Source organism: Macaca fascicularis, chromosome 19 (genome assembly GCF_037993035.2).
Source record: "Macaca fascicularis isolate 582-1 chromosome 19, T2T-MFA8v1.1".
In the NCBI taxonomy this organism is placed as follows: Eukaryota; Metazoa; Chordata; class Mammalia; order Primates; family Cercopithecidae; genus Macaca; species Macaca fascicularis.
The window spans coordinates 1,062,229-1,085,554 of record NC_088393.1 but is presented as its reverse complement, the minus strand read 5'-3'; the positions used below and the strand labels follow the sequence as shown (position 1 = coordinate 1,085,554).

The window sequence follows — 23,326 nt, the reverse complement described above, 5'->3', positions numbered from 1 at the left end:
TGGCCGTGGCTGGCCCGGTCCCCCAGCTTTGGGGTCGTTTTGTGACGTCCCGGCGTGGGGCGGGGCTGCGGGCGGTGAACGGGGCGCGGGGCGAGGTCCTGACCGGGGCCGGAGGGGCAGGGCCGGTTCCCCCGGCGCGACCCCGCGTCCGCGCCTCCGTTTCCCCGTCTATACAGGGGACGGGCGCTGAGTCTGTCCTGGGGCGCGCTGGCCTCGCGGAGGGGAGGAGCGGGAGCGAGGCGGGGTGTGCAGACCCGGCTTCCAGGCGCGGCGCTGCCTCGGTTCCCCCGACAGCGGGAGCTCTGAGAAGTGGGCGAGGTCGGGGAGGGCTCTGAGGGCGGGAGGGGGCGAGGGCTTTCCTGGTCCCCCGTTGAAGTCACCATGTGGTGTGAGGCGGGTGCAGGTGCTGGAGCCATCAGAGGTTGGCAAGGTGCTCCTGCCCCCCAGAGAAACTGGGAAAGAGGCTCCCCCCAGCCAGCATCGGCTCAGCACCTGACCCGGGAGAGGCGCCAGCCCCACGGAGCCCCCACCCCAAGCTGAGCCTGAGCCTGGCTGTGCCCTCCTCCCAGCCTGACCTCTGTCCCACCCAAGTCTTTTTTTTGAGACAGTCTCGCCCTGTCGCCCAGGCTGGAGCGCAGTGGCACAATCTCACTGCAGCCTCCACCTCCAGGGTTCAAGGGAGCCTCCTGCCTCAGCCTCCCGAGTAGCTGAGATTCCAGGTGTGCGCCACCACACCCGGCTAATTGTGTCTTTTTAGTAGAGATGGGGTTTCACCATGTTGGCCAGGCTGGTCTCGAACTCCTGACCTTAAGTGTGTTAGGTTTTGGAAGGAAGGGGAGGGTGCAGTTTGGAGTAACAAAGTGATCCGTCTGCCTCGGCCTCCCAAAGTGCTGGGATTACAGGCATGAGCCACCGTGCCCGGCCCCCCAGAGTCTTGACCCCACCTGACTTCTGACCTGGCTGAGTGGCTGCCCAGACACCCGCATGCTCGTTGCCCTGAAGCTTGGTCGGGAGAACTGGCCATGCTGAGGACAGGGCAACCCAGCCTCCCCTGAGTGGTGCCCGTGACTGCGGTGGCCCTGCCCTCGGACTGTGCTGGTGGCATTATTGCTATGTCCTGGGTACACACAGCTGCATCAACAACAGGCGGGGACCAGGGCCACTCCCTCCCACAGGTGCCCCAACACGGTCAATATCTCTCTTCTTCCATACACCCCACATCCCCGGAAGCACTGTGGGTGCGGGAGGTTTTTCTTTTCTTTTTTCTTTTTTCTTTTTTATTTATTTTTTATTTTTTATTTTTTTGAGACAGAGTCTCGCTCTGTCGCCCAGGCTGGAGTGCAGTGGCGCGATCTCGGCTCACTGCAAGCTCCGCCTCCCGGGTTCACGCCATTCTCCTGCCTCAGCCTCCCGAGTAGCTGGGACTACAGGCGCCCACAACCGCGCCCGGCTAATTTTTTGTATTTTTAGTAGAGACGGGGTTTCACCGTGGTCTCGATCTCCTGACCTTGTGATCCGCCCGCCTCGGCCTCCCAAAGTGCTGGGATTACAGGCGTGAGCCACCGCGCCCGGCCCTCTTTTTTATTTTTGAGAAGGAGTCTTGCTCTGTTGCTCAGGCTGGAGTGCAGTGGCACCATCTTGGCTCACTGCAACCTCCGCCTCCTGGGTTCAAGCGATTCTCTTGCCTCAGCCTCTGGAGTAGCTGGGATTACAGGCATGCGCCCGCACGCCTGGCTAATTTTTGTGTATTTAGTAGAGACTGGGTTTCTCCATGTTGGTCAGGCTGGCCTCGAACTCCTGACCTCAGGTGATCCACCCGCCTCGGCCTCCCAAAGTGCTGGGATTACAGGCGTGAGCCACCGCGCCCAGCCTGGGTGGGGGAGATTTTCTTTTCTTTTCTTTTCTTTTGAGACGCAGTCTCGCTCTGTCTCCCAGGCTGGAGTGCAGTGGTGCGATCTCGGCTCACAGCAAACTCTGTCTTCCGGGTTCAAGTGATTCTCCTACCTCAGCCTCCCGAGTAGCTGGGACTACAGGTGCCCATCACCACGCCCAGCTAATTTTTTGTATTTTTAAATAGAGACGGCGTTTCATCGTGTTGGTCAGGCTGGCCTCAAACTCCTGACCTCATGATCCAGCCGCCTCGGCCTCCCAAAGTGCTCGGATTACAGGCGTGAGCCACCGCGCCCGGCCTGGGTGGGGGAGATTTTCAAGCCCCTCCAGCTGGGTCCCACAGGGCCCCGACCCCCAGGGAGGCTCAGGCTCATACCGCCCTGAAGACGGGAACACCACGGGATTCCACCTGCCTGCTTGGGGGCTCCCTACTCTGTGGCAATGAGTTCAAATTGGACTGCCTCAAGCCCTGGCTGCAGGGAGGGGTCATCCAATCAGTTTCCAGGGTCCCCACCCTGGGCTGCAATGATTGGTTCAGGAGCAAGCATGTGACTCCTGACATCCAATGAGATTCAGCCCTGGGGCGTTTCTCTGGGATCACAGAGCTGGGGTGGCTGAGCTGGAAGGACCCGGGCCTGGAGCGACGGGATCATGTCACCACGGGGCCTGCGAACAAAGGCAGCATCCCGGGAAAGCTGAGCCGGCTGATGAGAGGGGGAACGTTAATAATCCTATAAATGTTCTTGGATCCAGCTGTTACCTGACCTCCCCTGGATGTTGCAATGATGCAAGCCCATACATTCTCACCCTGTTTGTTTGTTTTGAGATGGAGTCTCTCCGAGTCACCCAGGCTGGAGTGCAGTGGCGCAATCTCACCTCATTGCAACCTCTGCCTCCCAGGCTTAAGCAATCCTCCCACCTCAGTCTCCTAAGTAGCTAGGATCACAGGCATGCACCATCACACCCAGCTACTTTTTGAATGTTTAGTAGAGATGGGGTTTTGCCATGTTGGCCAGGCTGGTCTCCATCTCTCAGCCTCAAGCGATCCTCCTGCCTTGGCCTCTTAAAGTACTGGAATTACAGGCGTGAGCCACCACGCCCAGCCTTTCTGAGTTTCTTTTCCTTTCCTCCCTCCCTCCCTCCCTCCCTTCCTGTTGCTCAGGCTGGCCTTGAACTCCTGGGCTCAAACAGTCCTCCCACCTCAACCTCCCAGGTAGCTGGGACCACACGTGCACACCACCACAACTAGGTTAAATTCCTTCTTTGTGCCGGGCGTGGTGGCTCACGCCTGTAATCCCAGCGCTTTGGGAGGCCGAGGAGGGACGATCACATGAGGTCGGGAGTTCGAGACCAGCCTGACCAACATGGAGAAACTCTGTCTCTACGAAAAATACAAAATTAGCCAGGCGTGGTGGCGGGCGCCTGTAATCCCAGCTACTTGGGAGGCTGAGGCAAGAGAATCGCATGGACCCGGGAGGCAGAGGTTGCAGTGAGCCGAGATCAAGCCGCTGCACTCCAGCCTGGGCAACAAGAGCGAAACTCCGTCTCAAATAAATAAATAAATACATAAAAATAAATCCCTTCCTCGTTAATTAAGCCAGTTTGAGTTCGATTTTCCATCACATGGCACAGAAGAGCCTTAAATTCACATCTAGTTTCTGTCGTGACCTTGGAAATATTCCTCAAACGTTAAACCGAGTCTCAGGTTTTGCTTTTTGTTTTTATTTATTTATTTTTTGAGACAGAGTCTCGCTCTGTCGCCCAGGCTGGAGTGCAGTGGCGCGATCTCGGCTCGCTGCCTCAGCCTTCCGAGTAGCTGGGACTACAGGCGCCCACCACCACGCCAGGCTAATTTTTTGTATTTTTAGTGGAGACAGGGTTTCACTGTGTTAGCCAGGATGGTCTTGATCTCCTGACCTTGTGATCCGCCCGCCTCAGCCTCTCAAAGTGCTGGGATTACAGGCGTGAGCCACCGCGCCCGGCCTTATTTATTTTTGAGGCAGAGCTTTGCTCTGTTGCCCAGGCTGGAGTGCGGTGGCGCGATCTTGGCTCACCACAACCTCCGCCTCCCGGGTTCACGCCATTCTCCTGCCTCAGCCTCCTGAGTAGCTGGGATTACAGGCACGCGCCACCACACCCGGCTAATTTTTGCATTTTTAGTAGAGACAGGGTTTCGCCACATTGGCCAGGCTGGTCTCGAACTCCTGAGCTCAAGTGATCCTCCCACCTCAGCCTCCAAAAGTGCTGGGATTACAGGCGTGAGCCACTGCGCTGGACATGAGTTTCAGTTTTTTAATCCGAAAGTGGGTTAGATACAGTAGTTGTGCAAAGCTCTTCCTGTGGAGCCCGAGATGTCACCGAGACTCTTACAGGATGGCGTCTTACACGATGGCGTCTTGCTGCTCTCATGCCTTGTTGGGAAGAAAGACATGACTTCAGAAGGCAGAGGGGTGCGTGTGGGAGGATATGGTCCTCAGGGGGGAGGGACACGGAGCCAGGACGCGTGCGCGCACACACACACACACACACACACACACGTTTCTTTTTTTTTTTTTGAGACGGAGTCTGGCTCTGTCGCCCAGGCTGGAGTGCAGTGGCCAGATCTCAGCTCACTGCAAGCTCCGCCTCCCGGGTTCACGCCATTCTCCGGCCTCAGCCTCCCGAGTAGCTGGGACTACAGGCGCCCGCCACCTCGCCCGGCTAGTTTTTTGTATTTCTTAATAGAGACGGGGTTTCACCGTGTTAGCCAGGATGGTTTCGATCTCCTGACCTCGTGATCCGCCCGTCTCGGCCTCCCAAAGTGCTGGGATTACAGGCTTGAGCCACCGCGCCCGGCCATACACACGTTTCTTAAGCAGCCAGGTGGCCGGGCGCGGTGGCTCAAGCCTGTAATCCCAGCACTTTGGGAGGCCGAGACGGGTGGATCACGAGGTCAGGAGATCGAAACCATCCTGGCTAACACGGTGAAACCCCGTCTCTACCAAGAAATACAAAAAAAAAAAACTAGCTGGGCGAGGTGGCGGGCGCCTGTAGTCCCAGCTACTCGGGAGGCTGAGGCCGGAGAATGGCGTGAACCCGGGAGGCGGAGCTTGCAGTGAGCTGAGATCTGGCCACTGCACTCCAGCCTGGGCTACAGAGCGAGACTCCGTCTCAAAAAAAAAAAAAAAAAAAAGCAGCCAGGTGTGATGGTGCACATCTGTGGTCCCAGCTACTCGGGAGGCTGAGGCAGGAGGATCGCCTGAGCCCAGGAGTTCCAGCCTGCAGTGAGCTATGATTTTGCCACTGCACTCCAGCCCGAGCAACAGAGCGAGACCCTGTCTGAAAAATAAATAAATAAATAAAGGAAAAACGCAAAAGGCCATGGGGCCCGTGTGCTTCCAGATGCATCAGAACCGGCTTCCAGGTCGGCTTTTGCTGTGCAGTCCAGGGCCAGTTCCTCACCGTGGAAGAGGGAATAAGGCCCCCAAGACGTCCACGGCCTGATCCCCAGAAGCTCAAAAGGGACTCTGCAGGTGCGGTAAGAACCCCGAGATGGCAAAGCATCTGGGGTGATCGGGGGCCATGTCCTCACACGGTCCTTTTAAGAGGGCGGTGGGGGGTGGGGGCCGAGAATCAGAGACTGGAAGAGCTTGTGCTCCTGGAGGTGAAGGGGGAGGAAGGGCCTGGAGCTGAGGGATGCGGGCGCCTCTGGACACTGGGAAAGGAGGAAACAGGTTCTCCCTGGAGCCCCCAGGAGGGACCAGCCCTGCCCATGCCTTGATTTTAGAAATTCCGCCTTCCAGAGCTGTGAGATGATAACATTCATTATAAGTTACTAAATTTGTTACCGCAGCAACAGGGATTAACACACCTACCTCAATAACTTCTAGCTTCTTCCTCTGGAAAATTGCTTCCTTCTTTCCCTCCCTCCCTCTTTTCTCTCCCCTCCCCTCCCCCTCTTGTCCCCTTCCTTCCCCTCCTCCCTCCCCTCCTCCTCTCCTCTCCCTCTCCTCCCTTCCCCTCTCTTCCCCTCCCCTCCCCTCCACTCCCCTCCTGTCCCCTTCCATTCCCTTCCCCTTCCATTCCCTTCCCCTTCCCCTTCCCTTGCCCTCCTTCCCTCTTCTTCTCTTCCTTCCCTTCCATGTGCAAATCTAGGTTCTGGGGATTCAGCAGTGAACAAAAGAAGCAAACTTCTTGCCCTTGGGTTCACAGGGAAAGAGGCCACCAACCAGCAGATAAAGACATAAATAAGCAGTTTCTAAAGAATGCCAGGGCCTAGAGAGCCACTGGGATGGTGTAGGAGGGCATCTCGGACTCAGGAGGTGACATTTGAGCAGAGACCAGGTGGAGTGGGGAAGCAGCAGGCAGGTCTGCGGGAACAGTGCTGCAGGGAGAGGGAACAGCATGTCCAGGGGCCCTGAGGTGGGGACAGCCCGACTGGCTGGAGGCCCAGGGTCTGGGCGGTGAGTGCGCGACAGAGGTGAGGAGAAGCTGGGGAGCCTCCTGCTCAGCTGTCCTGAGTGCCGGCTTTATTCCCAGACGTGGCAGCAGTGATGGCCAGAGAGTCCGGCCCATCCACCCAACGCGGCTGCCCAGCACTGCACTCCCAGAAGCAGCTCCCGGGCTGCATCTGACTGGCCAGCTGGGTTTCTCTGAACCCATCGCTGAGGCTAGGGGAGGGAATGGTCTGACTGGCTAACGGGGATGGGGGTCTGGGTGGGCGAGAGTGTTGGCTGGACCAGCCAGGAGCGGTGAAGGGAGGGCAGGCAGGGTGCTCAGGATGCCGTCCACAGGTGCGGCGAGGGCCACTGTGGAGCCCGGAAAGGGTCTTGCCGTGGCCTCAGTGCTCAGATGGATTCGGTGAGGCGTCCACAGAGACCAGAATCTCTGAAGGAGCTCAGGGTCCAGGGAGCTGGCCAGAAACTCCACCTTGGATGTGTCAGGCCTGGGATGTCCTCAAAGGGATGCCCAAGGGGCGGTGTTTGGGCTGGGGCAGATCAGCGCCGGGGACCCAGATGCGAATTTGAGAATCCTTGGCCACCAGGCCGTAACTGAAGCCTGGTGAGCTGGGGAGGAGGACCCTCGGGAGGAGGGGAGGCCATGGACGGAGCCACCAGGAGGGAAAGAGGACCCTCGGGAGGAGGGGAGGCCGTGGACGGAGCCACCAGGAGGGGAGGAGGACCCTCGGGAGGAGGGGAGGCCGTGGACGGAGCCACCAGGAGGGGAGGAGGACCCTCGGGAGGAGGGGAGGCCGTGGACGGAGCCACCAGGAGGGGAGGAGGACCCTCGGGAGGAGGGGTGGTCGTGGACGGAGCCACCAGGAGGGAAGGAGGACTCGGGAGGAGGGGAGGCCGTGGACGGAGCCACCAGGAGGGGAGGAGGACCCTCGGGAGGAGGGGTGGCCGTGGACGGAGCCACCAGGAGGGGAGGAGGACCCTCGGGAGGAGGGGTGGCCGTGGACGGAGCCACCAGGAGGGGAGGAGGACCCTCGGGAGGAGGGGAGGCCGTGGACGGAGCCACCAGGAGGGGAGGAGGACCCTCGGGAGGAGGGGAGGCCGTGGACGGAGCCACCAGGAGGGGAGGAGGACCCTCGGGAGGAGGGGAGGCCGTGGACGGAGCCACCAGGAGGGGAGGAGGACTCGGGAGGAGGGGAGGCCGTGGACGGAGCCACCAGAAGACCTGCAGAGAGAGGAAGCCTCCAAGGGGGCTGTGGGTGGGGCAGGAGCTGTGGGTGGGGCAGGAGCTGTGGGTGGGGCAGGAGCTGCGGGTGCTGCCAGAGGGGGTTGCTGTGCTCTACGCTGCTGAGAGGCCAGGGAAGACGGCTCAGCTTCCCGGCTGCACTGGCGAGGGTCACGTCAGGATCCGGACAGACAGGGCCCGCAGGACCTGAGGGCAGGAGGCAACAGGCGGCACAGGGTCAGGGATCGGGGAGGCCCCGGGGAGCTGGGAAGGGCAGGGGAGGTGGGTTTTGGTCGGCCTTGGCCTGAAGGGACCGGGGTGGAGCGTGAGCTGCACCCTGGGGCCAGCTTTGGTGTCCTCTGATTGGTTACTCCTGGAGGCCTCTGTGCCCTGCGTCCCGTCCCGGTATCCAGGATTTAAGCCGACCTCAGCCTGCCTGGCTCTGGGCTTTGGGAGGACAGGGGCCTCTCCTGTGTTTTGTGTCCTGCTGCTCAGCCCCCAGCCCAGGCTCACCCAAAATGCTCTGGCATATGACCTGTAAGCGGCTACTGTCATAGCCTAACAGCAGCTATGGATGGAGTGGGCACCTTTCATTAATATTTATTGCCCATTGCTGCATAACATGTCACCCCAAGTTTAGTAGCCTACAACCACAACTGTCATTTATTCGGCTCCTGAGTCTGCACAGCAGGAGCCCGTCAGCGTAGGCACCAGAGCTGGTGCCCCGTCCAGAGGGTGAGCGTCCTGCTGTGGCCCTGCTGTGACCCAGCCTTGGAAGGAGCTCCAGTCCCAGAGGGGATGCGGGTTCCACCTCTCCATCTGCCTCTGGAGCGGGGAGTGGAAACATTACTGTGGGCCGGGCACGGCGGCTCACGCCTGTAATCCCAGCACCTTGGGAGACCGAGGCGGGCGGATCACCGAGGTCGGGAGCTTGAGACCAGCCTGGTCAACACGGTGAAACCCCATCTCTACTCAAAATACAAAGGTTAGCGGGGCGTGATGGCGGGCGCCTATAATCCCAGCTACTCAGGAGGCTGAGCCAGAAGAATCGCTTGAACCAGGGAGGTGGAGGTTGCAGTGAGCCGAGATCGTGCCACTCTACTCCAGCCTGGGCGGCAGAGCAAGACTCTGTCTCAAAAACAAACAAGCAGGCCGGGCGCGGTGGCTCAAGCCTGTAATCCCAGCACTTTGGGAGGCCGAGACGGGCGGATCACGAGGTCAGGAGATCGAGACCATCCTGGCTAACCCGGTGAAACCCCGTCTCTACAAAAAATACAAAAAAACTAGCCGGGCAAGGTGGCGGGCGCCTGTAGTCCCAGCTACTCGGGAGGCTGAGCCAGAAGAATCGCTTGAATCAGGGAGGTGGAAGTTGCAGTGAGCCGAGATCGTGCCACTGCACTCCAGCCTGGGCGGCAGAGCAAGACTGTCTCAAAAACAAACAAGCAAACAAACAAACAAAACCCCACAAAACCCTAGGGAACTGGGTTCTGGGGAGCTTCCAAGAGCTGAACACGTAGAGATGCCTGGAAGCTCCGAGATGGCGCCCTGCGCGTCCTCACGGCACTGGAAGCCCTACCCATACCTCCCTGTGTGTCCCTTCCTCTGTTATCTTTTGCCACATCCTTTATAGTCAACCACGAAACACAAGTGTTTCCGAGTTCCGTGAGCTGCTCCAGCAAATCAAATCCAAAGGGGTGGTGGGAACCCCAGATCGAGCCCGGTCAGCCAGAAGCCCAGATTGGCAGCTGGTGTCTGAAGAGAGAGCAGGCTTGGGCTCTGAGCCCTCGACCTGTGGGATCTGACGCTATCTTTGGGTAGAAGGTGTTGGAGCTGAATTAAGAGGACACCCAGCTGGCGTCCGTCGCTCCCACGTGCGGTCACAGAACCCTTTTCTGTGTGGACGACTGTGACGTGGTGGTGAGAGCAGGGGAGAAACAGCTTGCGTGTTCCCTACGTCCGGTGGGACCCCCTCCCATTTAACAGGAGAGACTGAGGCCAAGGGAGTGACGTCACCTGCCAGCAACCGTTCGCATTCCAGATTCACTTTTTTTTTTTTTTTTGAGACAGAGTCTTGCTCTGTCGCCCAGGCTGGAGTGCAGTGGCGCAATCTCCGCTCACTGCAAGCTCCGCCTCCTGGGTTCACATCACTCTCCTGCTTCAGCCTCCGGAGTAGCTGGGACTATAGGCGCCCGCCACCTCGCCTGGCTAATTTTTTTGCATTTTTTTTTAGTAGAGACGGGGTTTCACCATGTTAGCCAAGATGGTCTCAATCTCCTGACCTCGTGATCCTCCCACCTCGGCCTCCCAAAGTGCTGGGACTACAGGCGTGGGCCACTGCGCTCGGTCGGTTTTGTTTTGTTTTGTTTTTCTTTTAAGACAGGGTCTCGTTCTGTCGCCCAGGTTGGATTGTAGTGGCTCAATCTTGGCTCACTGCAACTTCTGCCTCCTGGGTTCAAGTTATTCTCCTGCCTCAGCCTCCTGAGCAGCTGGGATTACAGGCACCCGCCACCACAGCCAGCTTTTTTTTTTTTTTTTAGTAGAGACGGGGTTTCACTATGTTGGCCAGGCTGGTCTGGAACTCCTGACCTCAAGTGACTCACCGCCTTAGCCTCCCAAAGTGCTGGGGTTACAGGCGTGAGCCACCGCGCCTGGCTGGATTCGCTTTTTCAGTCTGAGAAGTGATTCTGGTTGTTGGTGGGGTGGGGCACTGGGGGGTACCGGTGGCGAGTGGGAGGTCCTGTGCGTTCTGCAGGCCTGGGCGCAGATCCCAGCCAAGCCCTTGCTGAGGGTGGGCCTGGGAATCAATCACATGAGGCATGTCAGTTGCTGGGAAGTGTTGGGGCTGTTATCTCACCAATGTCGCTACCATCTGCCCAGCTGGCCTCTTCGTTTGACATCTGGGGAGACTGAGGCCCAGGGAGGATACCTGGGGCAGGCGCGGCTGGAGGGCCTGGGCCCTGCGGTCCAGAAGAGCCACCTGCCCTCCGGCCTCAGGCTCCGCAGGGCCCCGTAGGGCGTCCCCCTCCGCTGCTCCCACCAGGCCGGGTCCAGGGGTCCCGGCGTTTCTGGCCTCGAATCCAGCCTCCAGCCGCCGCAATTCCGGAGCCGTGGGGGGCTCGCTGGGGAAAAGCGTCTTCTGCGGGCACCGGGCCTGGGAGGCGGGCGCGGGGGCCGGGAGGTGGGCACCGGGGCCGGGAGGCGGGCGCGGGGGCCGGGGCCGGGAGGCGGGCGCGGGGGCCGGGAGGTGGGCACCGGGGCTGGGAGGTGGGCGCGCACACACCAGCGTCAGCCTCGCAACGGATTTTATTAGCGCGGGGCAGGGGCTCCCGCGGGGGCGGAGGGGCGGCCGCGACGGTGTTTGGGGAGGGGGCGTCCGCTTCCTGGGAGCCCCGGCCTCCTCCGCAGGGCTGGGCGCCTCGTTGCAGGCCCTCACCGGGGCGAGGGGAAGGCTCCGCGCGCCCCGCACGCGGGGACCCCCCAGTGCAGATCCCGGATCCACGCGGCGCACGGGGCTCAGCCCACCGGCTTGACCTTGGCGATGAAGAGCGCGGCCGCCCTCTCCAGGAACTCCTCGCGGGTCATGGGCGCCCTGGGCCGCCGGCCCCCGACGGCGCGGTCCAGCGCCAGCGCCAGGCTGTCGGGCCCCAGGCGCGAGCCGGCCTCCAGGAAGCGCGCGGGCGCGGCGGCGTCACTGGCCTGCAGCGCGCCCTCCAGGGTGTCCAGCACGGCCTGGCCCACGCGGCGGTCGGCCACGGCGGCGACCGGGTCCTCCAGCAGCTGGAAGAGCGCGCCGGCGCGCGCCACGAACTCCAGCAGCACGAAGCAGGTGAGCGTGCCCGCGCGGAAGACGCTCAGCGGCACCGCCTCGTGGTCACGGCACTGCACCTTGCGCAGCAGCGGCGCCACCACCTCCTCGGGGGCCTGGCCGTCCCGGCAGATGCGCCTGAGCAGCTCGCTGTAGGTGCGTCCGTCCAGCCCTGGCCTCTTCCTGCGCCCGCCGGCGCTCAAGCACTCGTAGGCCACGCTCACGTTGTTGTTGAAGGCGGCCCTGCGGGGACGGGGACGTGGACGTTGGGGGTCTGGCAGAGCCCTCGCGCCCATCCAGACCCAGCCTCCCCTTCCAGCCAGGCCCATGTCCCAGCCTCCCCGAACCCCCAGCCAGTCCCAGACTCCCCTCCTCTTTACCCTCTGTCCCTGCAGCTCCCCTCTTGAGCCCCGGCCTCCCTCCTCCCAGCCCCTTCCCAGCTTGGGCCTCTCCTCCCTCCAGCATCACTAGCCCAGGCCTCCCTCCTCCCAGCACCCCCCAGCCGAGGGCTCCCTCCTCCCAGCACCCCCCAGCCGAGGGCTCCCTCCTCCCAGCACCCCCCAGCCGAGGGCTCCCTCCTCCCAGCCCCCAGCCAGCCCGGGCCTCCCATCCCCACCAGCACCCCCAGCCTGGGCCTCCTCCTCCCAGCTCCCACCCAGCCTGGCCTCCCTCCTCCCAGCATCCCCCGGCCCAGGGCTCCCCCCTCCCAGCCTCCACCCAGCTCAGGCCTCTCCTCCCCGCAGCTCCCATCCAGCCCTGGCTTCCCAGCTTCAACTACCGACCGGCCTCAGGACCTCTGCAAGGGCAGTGACACTGCCTTCCCCCACATCTCCCTCACCTCCTCCCTGGTCTCCTCCAGGTCTCCCCTCAAACGTTGCCTCCCCTGACCCCTAACTCCTCTCCTCCTGTTTTCTTCCTCGTGGTCATCCTGTGTCACTCCCTGTCCCACATCCCTGTGAGCTTCACGTCTCCCACCAGGGCGTGAGCACCTGCCCCCCAGGGCCGGAAGTTCCTCTTGGTTACAGCCCTGCTGCCTGGAACGCTGCCCTGCACACAGTAGGCGCTCAGTAAATGTCTGTTGAATCAACCAACAGGCGTCTGTCTGGGGCATCTGGCCCCTGTGAAGAAGGAATTAATGAAGTCAACTCTAACCGAATAGTAGTAGTAATAGAAATTTAAAAATCCTCTTAAAGTTGCTGCAAAGTGTGACCACCCCTTACACTCAAGTTAAAAGAGAATGTTAACAGCCAGTTTTCTCTCTGTAGTCAGTGGACCTTATCTATACTCTCCAACTCCACATTCCTCAGTTTATTACAGGCCCAGCGAGTTCCTGCTTACCTCCCTAGCACGGCTGCAGGGTCACAAGACCGATAAGTTTAGGCTGTAAGACATGTTTTTCTCAAGATGTAAGAAATGTTAGCAGGGCGTGCTGGCTCACGCCTGGAATCCCAGCACTTCGGGCGGCCGAGGTGGGCGGATCACGAGGTCAAGAGATTGAGACCATCCTGGCCAACATGGTGAAACCCTGTCTCTACTCAAAATATAAAAACTAGCTGGGCGTGGTGGTGCGTGTCTGTAGTCCCAGCTACTTGGGAGTCTGAGGCGGGAGAATCGCTTGAACCCGGGAGGCAGAGGCTGCAGAGAGCCAGGAGCGTGCCCCTGCACTGTAGCCTGGTGACAGAGCGAGACTCTATCTCAAAAAATAAAAAAAAGAGGGCCGGGCGCGGTGGCTCAAGCCTGTAATCCCAGCACTTTGGGAGGCCGAGGCGGGCGGATCACGAGGTCAGGAGATCGAGACCATCCTGGTTAACACGGTGAAACCCCGTCTCTACTAAAAAATACAAAAAAAAAAACTAGCCGGGCGAGGTGGCGGGCGCCTGTAGTCCCAGCTACTCGGGAGGCCGAGGCAGGAGAATGGCGTAAACCCGGGAGGCAGAGCTTGCAGTGAGCTGAGATCCGGCCACTGCACTCCAGCCTGGGCGACAGAGCAAGACTCCGTCTCAAAAAAAAAATAAATAAAAATAAAAATAAAAAAATAAAATAAAAAAAAGAAATGCTGTAGTACTTGATTACCTGCCTTTGTTTCTCGCTTCTGTAACTTGCTTCCCGCCTCACGTAGTTCCTGCTTTAAGCTGTTTTAAAAGTAGGAAAAGCCCTTTGTTCGGGGCTCGGACTTTCTGGACGTCTGTCCGGCTGAGCCGGTGATCAGCTTGGAAAACTCTCCTGAACCTTCTTCGGTCTCTCCAGGCTTCGTCCAGCAACACCAGGACCCTCTGTCTACCTCCCTGCAGCGGCGCCCGCTTCGTCCAGCCACACCGGGACCCTCTGTCTACCTCCCTGCAGCGGCGCCCGCTTCGTCCAGCCACACCGGGACCCTCTGTCTACCTCCCTGCAGCGGCGCCCGCTTCGTCCAGCCACACCGGGACCCTCTGTCTACCTCCCTGCAGCGGCGCCCGCTTCGTCCAGCCACACCGGGACCCTCTGTCTACCTCCCTGCAGCGGCGCCCGCTTCGTCCAGCCACACCGGGACCCTCTGTCTACCTCCCTGCAGCGGCGCCCGCTTCCTCCAGCCACACCGGGACCCCCTGTCTACCTCCCTGCAGCGGCGCCCGCTTCGTCCAGCAACACCGGGACCCTCTGTCTACCTCCCTGCAGCAGCGCCCGCTTACACCTGGCCAAATACCGTGCTCAACGCTTAACACAGCTGGCATTTCTTTTCTTCTTTTCTTTTTTTTGTTTGAGGCGGAGTCTCGCTCTGTCACCCAGGCTGGAGTGAGTGGCGCGATCTCGGCTCACTGCAACCTCCGCCTCCCGGGTTCACACCATTCTCCTGCCTCAGCCTCCCGAGTAGCTGAGATTACAGGCGTCCGCCACCGCGCCCGGCTAATTTTTGTATTTTTAGTAGAGACGGGGTTTCACCGTGTTAGCCAGGATGGTCTCGATCTCCTGACCTTGTGATCCGCCCGCCTCGGCCTCCCAGGGTGCTGGGATTACAGGCGTGAGCCACCGCGCCCGGCCTGTGCTGAACATTTAACACAGCTGACATTTCATTTTTCCTTTTTTTTTTTTTTGAGACAGGGTCTCACTGTGTTGTCCAGGCTGGAGTGCAGTGGTGTAATCGGGGTTCACAGCAGCCTCCACCTCCTGGGCTCAAGCGATCCTCCTGCCTCAGCCTCCCAAACTGCTGGGATTACAGGTGAGAGCTGCTGCACAGAGCCAACGGGTAGATCTCTCTCCCCCCATAATCTCACAGGCAAGGCCCCACAGTCAGCCTGAGGGTCAAACTGACCTGCTGCCTGCTTTTGTAAATAAACCTTTATCGGGCCTGGCGCAGTGGCTCACGCCTTAATCCCAGCACTTTGGGAGGCTGAGGCGGGTGGATCACCTGAGGTCGGGAGTTCAAGACCAGCCTGACGAACATGGAGAAACCCCGTCTCTTCTAAAAATACAAAATTAGCCAGGCGTGATGGTGCATGCCTGTAATCCCAGCTACATGGGAGGCTGAGGCAGGAGAATCACTTGAACCCGGGAGGCGGAGGTTGCGGTGAGCCGAGATCGCACCATTGCACTCCAGCCTGGGCAAAAAGAGCGAAACGCCATCTCAAAAAAAACAAAAAATAAATAAATAATAAACCTTTATCGAAAGGTAACCACATCAGTCCACTGACATGTGGCCTGTGGCAGCTTCAGACCGGAACCATAGAGCTGAATGTCAGGATGGAGGCTGCCACGCAAAGCTGAAATGTTCACTGACCCCTTATAGAAGAAGGCTGTCGGCCCTGCTGCTGGCTCTGGGGTGGGTTCGATTCCTTGCCTCAGGGAGGAACCTGAGGCCTTACTCCAGGCCACTCGTGTGCCGCTAGTGTGACTCGGACGCTCCCATGGAGGGCACCAGGGAGTGGCCAGGGAGCACCATGGCCAGCATCGGGGCCACTGCAGGACCCTGGGTGGGCTGCAAACCCCTGGGCCTCACTTCCCCATCAGTTCCCGGGCAGGCCTCATGCTAGTGGCCTGTTACTTCCTCTGGGACATATAGGGAAACTGAGGCTCAGGGCAGCCCCATGGTCTGGCCAAGGGTCCCAGAGAGGAAGTGGCCAACCTCAGGACTTATGCTTGTTCCTTCTGGGAGCTCAGCTTCATAGTGAGAAGGGCAGGTGTACATCGAGGCTCCAGCCTCCCTCTGGCGTGACCTGGGCACATGGTTTCACCTTTCTGTGGGCCACCTGTGGTAGATGCATGTGAGCCAGCGTGCAGTAGGTGCTCAGTAATGCAGGGCTGGTGCACAATAGATGCTCAGTGCTACTGGGCCAGCATGCAATAGGTGCTCAGTAAACGTGGGGCTGGTGTGCAGTGGGTGCTCGGTAATACAGGGCTGGTGTACAGCAGGTGCTCGGTGAATGCAGGGCCGGTACACAGTAGGTACTCAGTAATGCCAGGGTGGTGTGCAGTGGGTGCTTAGTAAATGCTGGGCCAGCATGCAATAAGTGCTCAGTAAATGTGGGACTGGTATGCAGTAGGTGCTCAGTAATGCAGGGCTAGTGCACAGTAGGTGCTCAGTAATGCTGAGGCAATGTGCAGTGGGTGCTCAGTAAATGCTGGGCCAGCATGCAATAGGTGCTCAGTAAATGTGGGACTGGTATGCAGTAGGTGCTCAGTAATGCAGGGCTAGTGCACAGTAGGTGCTCAGTAATGCTGAGGCAATGTGCAGTGGGTGCTCAGTAAATGCTGGGCCAGCATGCAATAGGTGCTCAGTAAATGTGGGACTGGTATGCAATAGGTGCTCAGTAATGCAGGGATAGTGCACAGTAGGTACTCAGTAATGCTGGGACGGTATGTAGTGGGTGCCCAGTAAATGCAGGGCCAGCATGCAATAGGTGCTCAGTAAATCTGGGGCTGGTGTGCAGTAGGTGCTCAGTAAAGCTAGGCTGGTGTGCAGTAGGTGCTCAGTAATACAAGACTGGCGTGCAATAGGTGCTCAGTAATGCAGGGCCGGTACACAGTAGGTGCTCAGTAATGCTGGGCCGGTACGCGGCGGGTGGTCAGTAATGCCGGGCCGGTACGCGGTGGGTGCTCAGTAATGCCGGGCCGGTACGCGGTGGGTGCTCAGGAATGCCGGGCCGGTACGCAGTAGGTGCTCAGTAATGCCGGGCCGGTACGCGGCGGGTGGTCAGGAATGCCGGGCCGGTACGCGGTGGGTGCTCAGGAATGCCGGGCCGGTACGCGGTGGGTGCTCAGGAATGCTGGGCTGGTGGACGGTGCGTGCTTGGTGAACACGAGCCTCCCTGGTCATCACTGCTGCTCAGTTCAGGGCTTAGGGATGGACGTGCCATCCCAGCGAGCTCGAGGGTCAAAGCCCTGCTATGGAGGAGGAAACTGAGGCCCAGAGTTGGAGGGCAGCGACCTGCAATTCAACCGTAGGCGCATCTGGCTGTAGGCTCCTTTTCCCTCCCAAGCAGTAAAGGCCCCACTTAGAATCTGCTGAGCGCTTTTACCATCCATGAGGTCATCCCCAAAATGCGCTCAGGGCAGGCGCAGTGTCGGCGCAGCAGCGCGCTCCCATCACGCCTGACTCCACCGCCGCGAGTCCGGCTGACACCTCCGCATGACACATCTCATCAGGATCCGCTGTGAGGCCGGGCAGGCTGCTGCCGCCTCCCAACCACACTCCCAACCTAGCGTCCTAAAAACAACAAGCGTGTACTATTGTCACAGTGTCTCGGCGGCGGCTCTGCTGTGAGGCTCTGCTGCAAGGCTCTGGCTTGGGGTCTCTCATGAGGTGGCCGTGGCCACAGTCCCCCGGGCTGGACGTGAGGCGGCCCCCTCCCCCGCAGGGGAGCCCACGGGGCACTTGGCAGCAGCTGCAGGTGCTCCCTGGGAGCTGCGCGAGCGACCCCACTGCGTGGCGGCTGCCCGGCCGAGCCAGCAACCCACCCAGGAGGGAGGGGGACACCACGATGTCCTTCGTGACGCGCCTCGGAAGGCCACACTCCGTCCGGTGCTTCAGCAGTCCCATTCCGGCTGTGCAGGGGGAGGGGGCGGCGCCAGGGCGTGAAACCTGGGAGCTGAGGCTCGCACGGGCATCTCAAAGGCTCGCGAAGGTAGCGCTGCTCCACGGATCCCTCTGCCACTTCTCCACCCGCCACTTCTCCACCCCACCGAGGGTGAGCCTCTGGGCCTTGCTTTGCCCCTGAAATGCGCAAGGGGCGTGGCCCACTTTCAGCGGGAATTTTAAGAGCCATCAAGCTACTTCCCAGTCCACTTCTGTTGTCGGGATTGCAGGTGCGTGTCAGGATCAGACAAGCCCTTGGTGGGGGGTGCAGTGGCTTATGCTTGTGAGCCCAGCACTTTGAGAGGCTGAGGCGGGAGGACTGCTTGAGCCCAGGAGTTCGAAACCAGGCTGGGCAATATAGTGAGATCCCGTCTCTACACAAATTTAAAAATCAGCCAGGTGTGCGTCTGTCCCGGGTACTTGGGAGGCTGAGGTGGGAGGATCCCTTGAGCCCAGGAGGTCGAGGCTGCAGTGAGCTGGGATTACACCAATGCACTGCAGCCTGGGTGACAGAGCAAGACCCCAGCTCAAAAAAGAAAACTGGGCCAGGCGCCGTGGCTCATGCCTGTAATCCCAGCACTTTGGGAGGCCGAGGCAGGTGGATCACTTGAGGTCAGGAGTTCAAGACCAGCCTGGCCAACATGGCGAAAACCCGTCTCTACTAAAAATACAAAAAAAATTAGCCGGGCGCGGTGGCGGGCGCCTGTAGTCCCAGCTACTCAGGAGGCTGAGGCAGGAGAATCGCTCGAACTCGGGAGGCGAAGGTTGCAGTGAGCCGAGATCACGCCACTGCACTCCAGGCTGGGCGGCGGAGCCAGACTCCGTCTCAAAAAAGTAAAAAACAAAAACCCAACAACTGGCCGTCCCCTGCAGAGGAAGCGAGAGGAGTTTTGGTTGTGTTGAAGCCACTGAGGTTTGGGGTTGTTGGTTCCTGTGGTGCCCGCGGCTTCTCCTGACTGACAGGTCTGCGGGCCAGGATTAGCCAGCTCCATCCACCACCACTTCTGCACGAATTCTCTCCTCTCTGGGGGCGGCAGCCCTCGTCCGGCTCCCCAGGCATCCACGCGGCCCCTCGGTGCGCAGGGCTCTGTGCCCGGCCCAGACCTGCCTCCGGTGTTCGTCTGCCCCTCCCGGTGTGTGCGCCCTGCTTTTCTGCGCCTGACCTTGTGCATCTACGTTGTGGGGGTTCTTGTGAGGACGGGAGAACAGGGCTGGAGCCAGGTGCTCAGGACGTGTGGGAGGCCCCACCTGCGCTTATTTCGGGCTGTAATTAGGGCTGCAGCTCTGCCACAGCTGCCTCCAGGGGCAGGAAGACGCTCAAAAAGGTAATTACATCCTGGTGAGATCACAGCCATGATGACGGCACGAGACAGGAAGGTGACAGCTGACTTCAAGGCAGCCGCGTACCGGCTCCCAGCAGAATCACTGGGTGATGGAGGAGGAGGAGGAGGAGGAGGAGGAGGAGGAGGAGGAGGAGGAGGAAGGCAGCAAGCTCTGGGCTGGGAGGAGGCGGGGCTGGAATGTCAGCTCTGCCTGTGACGGTGGCCTCTGGGCCTTGGTTTCCCTGATTGCAAAATGGAGAGTGGGAGGCCAGCCAGGGCTCTGTCTGTGTTGGCTCCTACACAGAGCGGTTTGTAAGGCATGTGAGCATTTGTTAATACGGGAAAGATCTATTTATGGAAAGTCTCCAGAAAGAGATGCAGGAGCCCCTCCTCACTTCAGACTTCGGCTTCCCACTCTTGCCCCCAGCAGATGCCGGGCGGTGACTGGGACATCTGTGGTTGTCACGACTCGGGGAGCTCCTGGCGAGGAGTGGGTGGAGGCCGGGGACGCTGCTCAGGGCCCTGCAGTGCCCAGGACGGGCCCCCGGAGAAGGAGTCGGGGGACCCTGGCCCAGATCGTCCGCGGCTTGGTTTCCGTGCACGTTTTCCCGGCCGTGACCTGCAGGGGGCAGCGCAGTCCTGGCTGCTACGACGAGCAACGCGGGGGCTCAGGAGGCCTCGGGGCTGCCCTCTGCGGCTTCTGAGCCCAGCTCTGCCCTGGGTGGCCGTGTGGCCTTCAGCAAGTCATGGAACGTCTGTGTGTGTGCTCCGGGGGCCTTGGAGACGACCAGGAAGGTGGCAGGAGGGGGACGCTGTGGCCCCATCACCAGCCCGGGTGGCCGGAGCCGGCCATTTCTCAAAAGAAGGTGGCAGAGGGGATGTGGGGTGACTTCTCCCCCAGTCTGCCGCGGTGACGCTCTCAGGAGCAGCCCAGTCAGCCCTGCAGCCTTTGAGGGTCCACACGCTGGACTGAGTGGGGACAAACCTGCCAAGCTCTGGGCTTCTCTTCCCGACCGGCCAGGTGACCTCAGGGGTTCCTGACGGTCCAAGGACGGAGGGGCAGCCAGAGCTGCCCGCGGGGAGGACGGGAGCAGGCCTGGCTCTGCGAGCGCAGAATCAGATGCTGCTCAGGCCTGCGCACCTGTCTTCCACCTTCCCCACTGGCTGTGTCTCTGGGGAGCCCAGGCCAGCCCAGGGCCGGGATGCATCTGCACCGCCCTTGTCCGGACTCCCTGCTATCAGAACTCTTCCAGACAACGGCTCTGCTCCTGTCCTGGGGTGACTGGTGCCCGCCAGGCTCACGCCCATCCAGAACCTCAGACCGAGAGCTTATTTGGGACAGCAGATGTAGATGGTGGAGGTCACACTGAAGTAGGGTGGGGCCTAGTGGTGACATTATGAGGGAATACAGCACAGAGACACAGAGGAGGCCACGTGACGACAGAGGCAGAGACTGCAGCGATGCGGCCACAAGCCAAAGCCTGATGGCTGCCACTGGAAGCTGGGGAGGCAAGGAGGCTCGTTCCCTGGAGCCTCCAGAGGGAGTGTGGCTCTCCTGACACCTCAATTTCAGACTTCTGAGAGAATAAATTTCTGTTGTTTTAAGCCACTAAGTTGGAGGTAATTTGTTCCAGCAGCCCTCAGAAATTAATATAAATATCCTCATCTGCAGTGTCTATGGGGTGAGTGGCTTGTGCAGTAATCAACCTGAACAACCATATATGGTGGGCCTGCTATTTAACCCTTTTCCTCCTTGGGAGATTCTCTTCCAGATGTCCTGGGAGGCCATCTTCCTCCTGCTCCCCCTTCACCTCTGGTCTCGCCTTCCCACCCTGTCTTGTGGCTTCTCTGGGCTGGCTGCCCTCAGAGTGTGGCTCTGAGCTCTTCTCAGCTCCCCTGAAGCCTTCAGGACCCTCCCAGTCCAGTCTCCTGTCCTGGCCCCATGTCTCAGTTGCAGACACTTCTGTCCACCTTCCCGTTTCTAGGCTCCTTCCAGCCTCTAACTTAATCCACAGGTGACTCTGGCAGCTTCTTCAAACCAGGGACCTTCCATTGCGGTAAACGGCGCCACTGACCCTCCGGGCCTGCCCTTGCCCGCTCCCCTCCCACCCGGCCCCAGCAAATCCTCGGGCGGGGCCTTCAGAGCCACTGGGCCACTGGAGCAAGTCTGCTCCTTGTCCAGGTCCCCAACACCCTGCCACCCTTATCTGAGTATGATCTCGTACAGCTGTGCACCGTGACCGTGGTGGGAGGGGACACTCCCCGTTTCTCTTCTCGCCCCGAACTTCTCTGGGACTCTGGTGAGGGCTGCCATGGTGGGCGCTTATGCTCTGGTTATGAGGCTGCAAGGGCACCTTTGCTTGGCATCCTTCCCTGTCTGCTCTTCCCACCCCCTTCCTGGGTTCTCTTGGGTGCACCCCCTTATAAAATCACCAATACACAAAATGCCTACCTCAGGCCCCGCTTCTGGGGACCCCCCCCAACAAAAAAGAAAGCAGCCCATGCATACCCAACGTTAACACATAGTCCTCAACCACCTTCCTGGGCTCAGAACTGGCCCCAGCCAGGGGACACCGTGCATAGGCACCTGCAGCCCCACAGGCTTCCGCCAAACTCCGCGGCCTTCCCGCCTCCCATGTGTCCCACACTCCGGCTCTAAATTTGCACCTGCTGGGCCTCTTCCCTGCAACCCCCCTGCCCCGGCCCGCGCATCGCCACGCTCTTCCAGGAATCCACACTTGCCTGCTGGGAGCCTGTCCCCTAAGGTGGGGGCCCTGGGTGACTGGGCTGCTCTCTGTAAATAGCATGATTTTGAAAATCATGAACTGCAAGGTGAAACTCAGCACCTGCAAAAAGGCGTCACAGACGCGAAGCCGGCCAGAAGGACTCGCGCCGCATGCAGCGCGCTGCCCAGCGCCGGACCCAAGCCCGGACCGTCCAGCCCACCTTGTCCGGTCCATCCCTCCCAAAAAGGCACCGCAGACTACAACTCCCAGCACGTCCCGGGCCCCGCGCCGGCGCTGCGGGTAAGGAGCCGCGCGGGGCATGCTGGGAATTGAAGTCCGCCACCGCCCCACCCGCCCAAGCCGGCCCGCTGCGCACCTCTGGGAGTGGTGGGCCAGGCGAAGGTGCCACAGTGCGCGGCCCAGGCGCTGCTGCTGCAGCAGGAGCTGGCCCGGGGGCTCCCCGGCGCCGCCGTTTACAGGCGAGCGCAGGCCCATGTTCTCGAAGTAGTGGGCCAGGAATGCGATCGGTTCCTCGGGCCGCGCCTCCAGCACCTTCAGCAGGGCCGCCCGTAGCATCTCCGTCACGCCGACCTGCCGCAGGAAGTCCTCCTCGCTCTCGGCCGCCCCCGCCGCCCGGGATACCGACTGGCGGCCGCTGTCGGTGAAACCAGCCGGTGGTGCTACCGCTGGCCGCCGCTTCTCCACTGCCGCCATCTTCGCTGAGGGCATCGGGACCGGAAGCACCGCCATATTCCACCGTGCGCTAGAGCCCCAAGGCGGCCATCTTGATTAAGGGCAGAGGGCACTGGGATCCCGCTGGGAAACTTTGGGAAATGACAAAGTCCCTATGTCCTTATCGGCATTCCCTTTTCTCCTCCCTGTTTGTGTATATTGATTGGCTTTCCTGTCTTTGGCCTGGATCCTGAATTTTGCCAGACTCCAAAATGGCTGCCTCGGAAGTGCTCCGTTTCTGGCACGAAGCCGGATTGCTTGTCATTTGGGTAGTGAGCGAGTCCTTTATTAGCCTGGTCTCCTAGCAACCAGTCTCCCCGGTTACCAGAGGCCTGACGGAGCCTGCGCGGGGATGGACCTGCCTAGGACTGCTGGACCCAGCCCCGCGCCCGGCCCGCAGACCCTTTTCTCATGTTCATTTCTGAGCCTTGGTGCTGGGGGTCGAGCCCCGCCGGGACTTCCGCCTGACCCAGTCTCCGTCTGAGTGCGCAGCTCCCCTCGTGGGAGAAGCCCCCTCCCCAGCCCAGCTCCGCTGCAGCCGCGCTGAGCCCCTAGTGGCGGCCACCCGGGCGAGCATCCCAGGCTGTTACCCTCCTGACCGCCAGAGGGAGCCTTCTGACACTGCCGCCTCCAGAGCTCTAAACTCTCCCATGGCTCCCCAGTACCCCCAGGCTGTCACCTCCAGCCCTTGCTGACCTCGCTTCCAGCCGCCCTCCCAACCCTCCTCAGCCCCCGGCCACCTCAAAGCACAGCCTCCTGCTCAGGCCACCTCTCCGTGTGTTTCCCCAGGCGACCTCTATATATCTTTCCTCACTTCTCCCACAGCTTTCGGGGAGTCCTGGTTAAGCTTCTCACCAGGGAGACCACTAAGCCCTCGCATTTTCCCGCCCCCGGCAGAGCTTGCTGGGTGCCCTCCCTGTCCCTCAGGGCCGTTGCCCTGGGCAGGGGGTAATGAGAGCTGTTTCGGGGGGTGGGGGGCGTTCCACCATCCTCCGACCACAGGAGTCTCTGGCGGGCAGACCAAATGCCCTTTGTCCAACGTAAAGTAGAGGTTCCTCTTCATACTATACTTTCCTCCCCATCTAATTACGAATAAATAGTAACTTCTCTTAGAAGCAAAATGTATTCAAAGATCTGTGCTAAC

The 23,326-nt window shown here is 60.3% G+C and overlaps 1 protein-coding gene across 2 annotated transcripts; it reads right to left on the bottom strand.

Annotated features, from left to right (window-relative positions):
• Window positions 1–10,833: 10,833 nt before the first annotated feature.
• On the bottom strand, window positions 10,834–22,177 carry TPGS1 (tubulin polyglutamylase complex subunit 1). Of its 2 annotated transcripts, none has more exons than XM_045379146.2 (2): window positions 21,827–22,177; window positions 10,834–11,596 (listed from the first exon to the last, which is right to left on the bottom strand). In XM_045379146.2, exons 1-2 carry the CDS (start codon window positions 22,162–22,164, stop codon window positions 11,062–11,064), a joined length of 873 nt encoding a protein of 290 aa, XP_045235081.2. In that variant the 5' UTR covers window positions 22,165–22,177; the 3' UTR covers window positions 10,834–11,061. The 2 variants fall into 2 exon arrangements, with proteins under 2 accessions (XP_045235081.2, XP_073881202.1); XM_074025101.1 differs by lacking the exon at window positions 21,827–22,177 and adding an exon at window positions 12,343–12,592.
• Window positions 22,178–23,326: the final 1,149 nt, after the last annotated feature.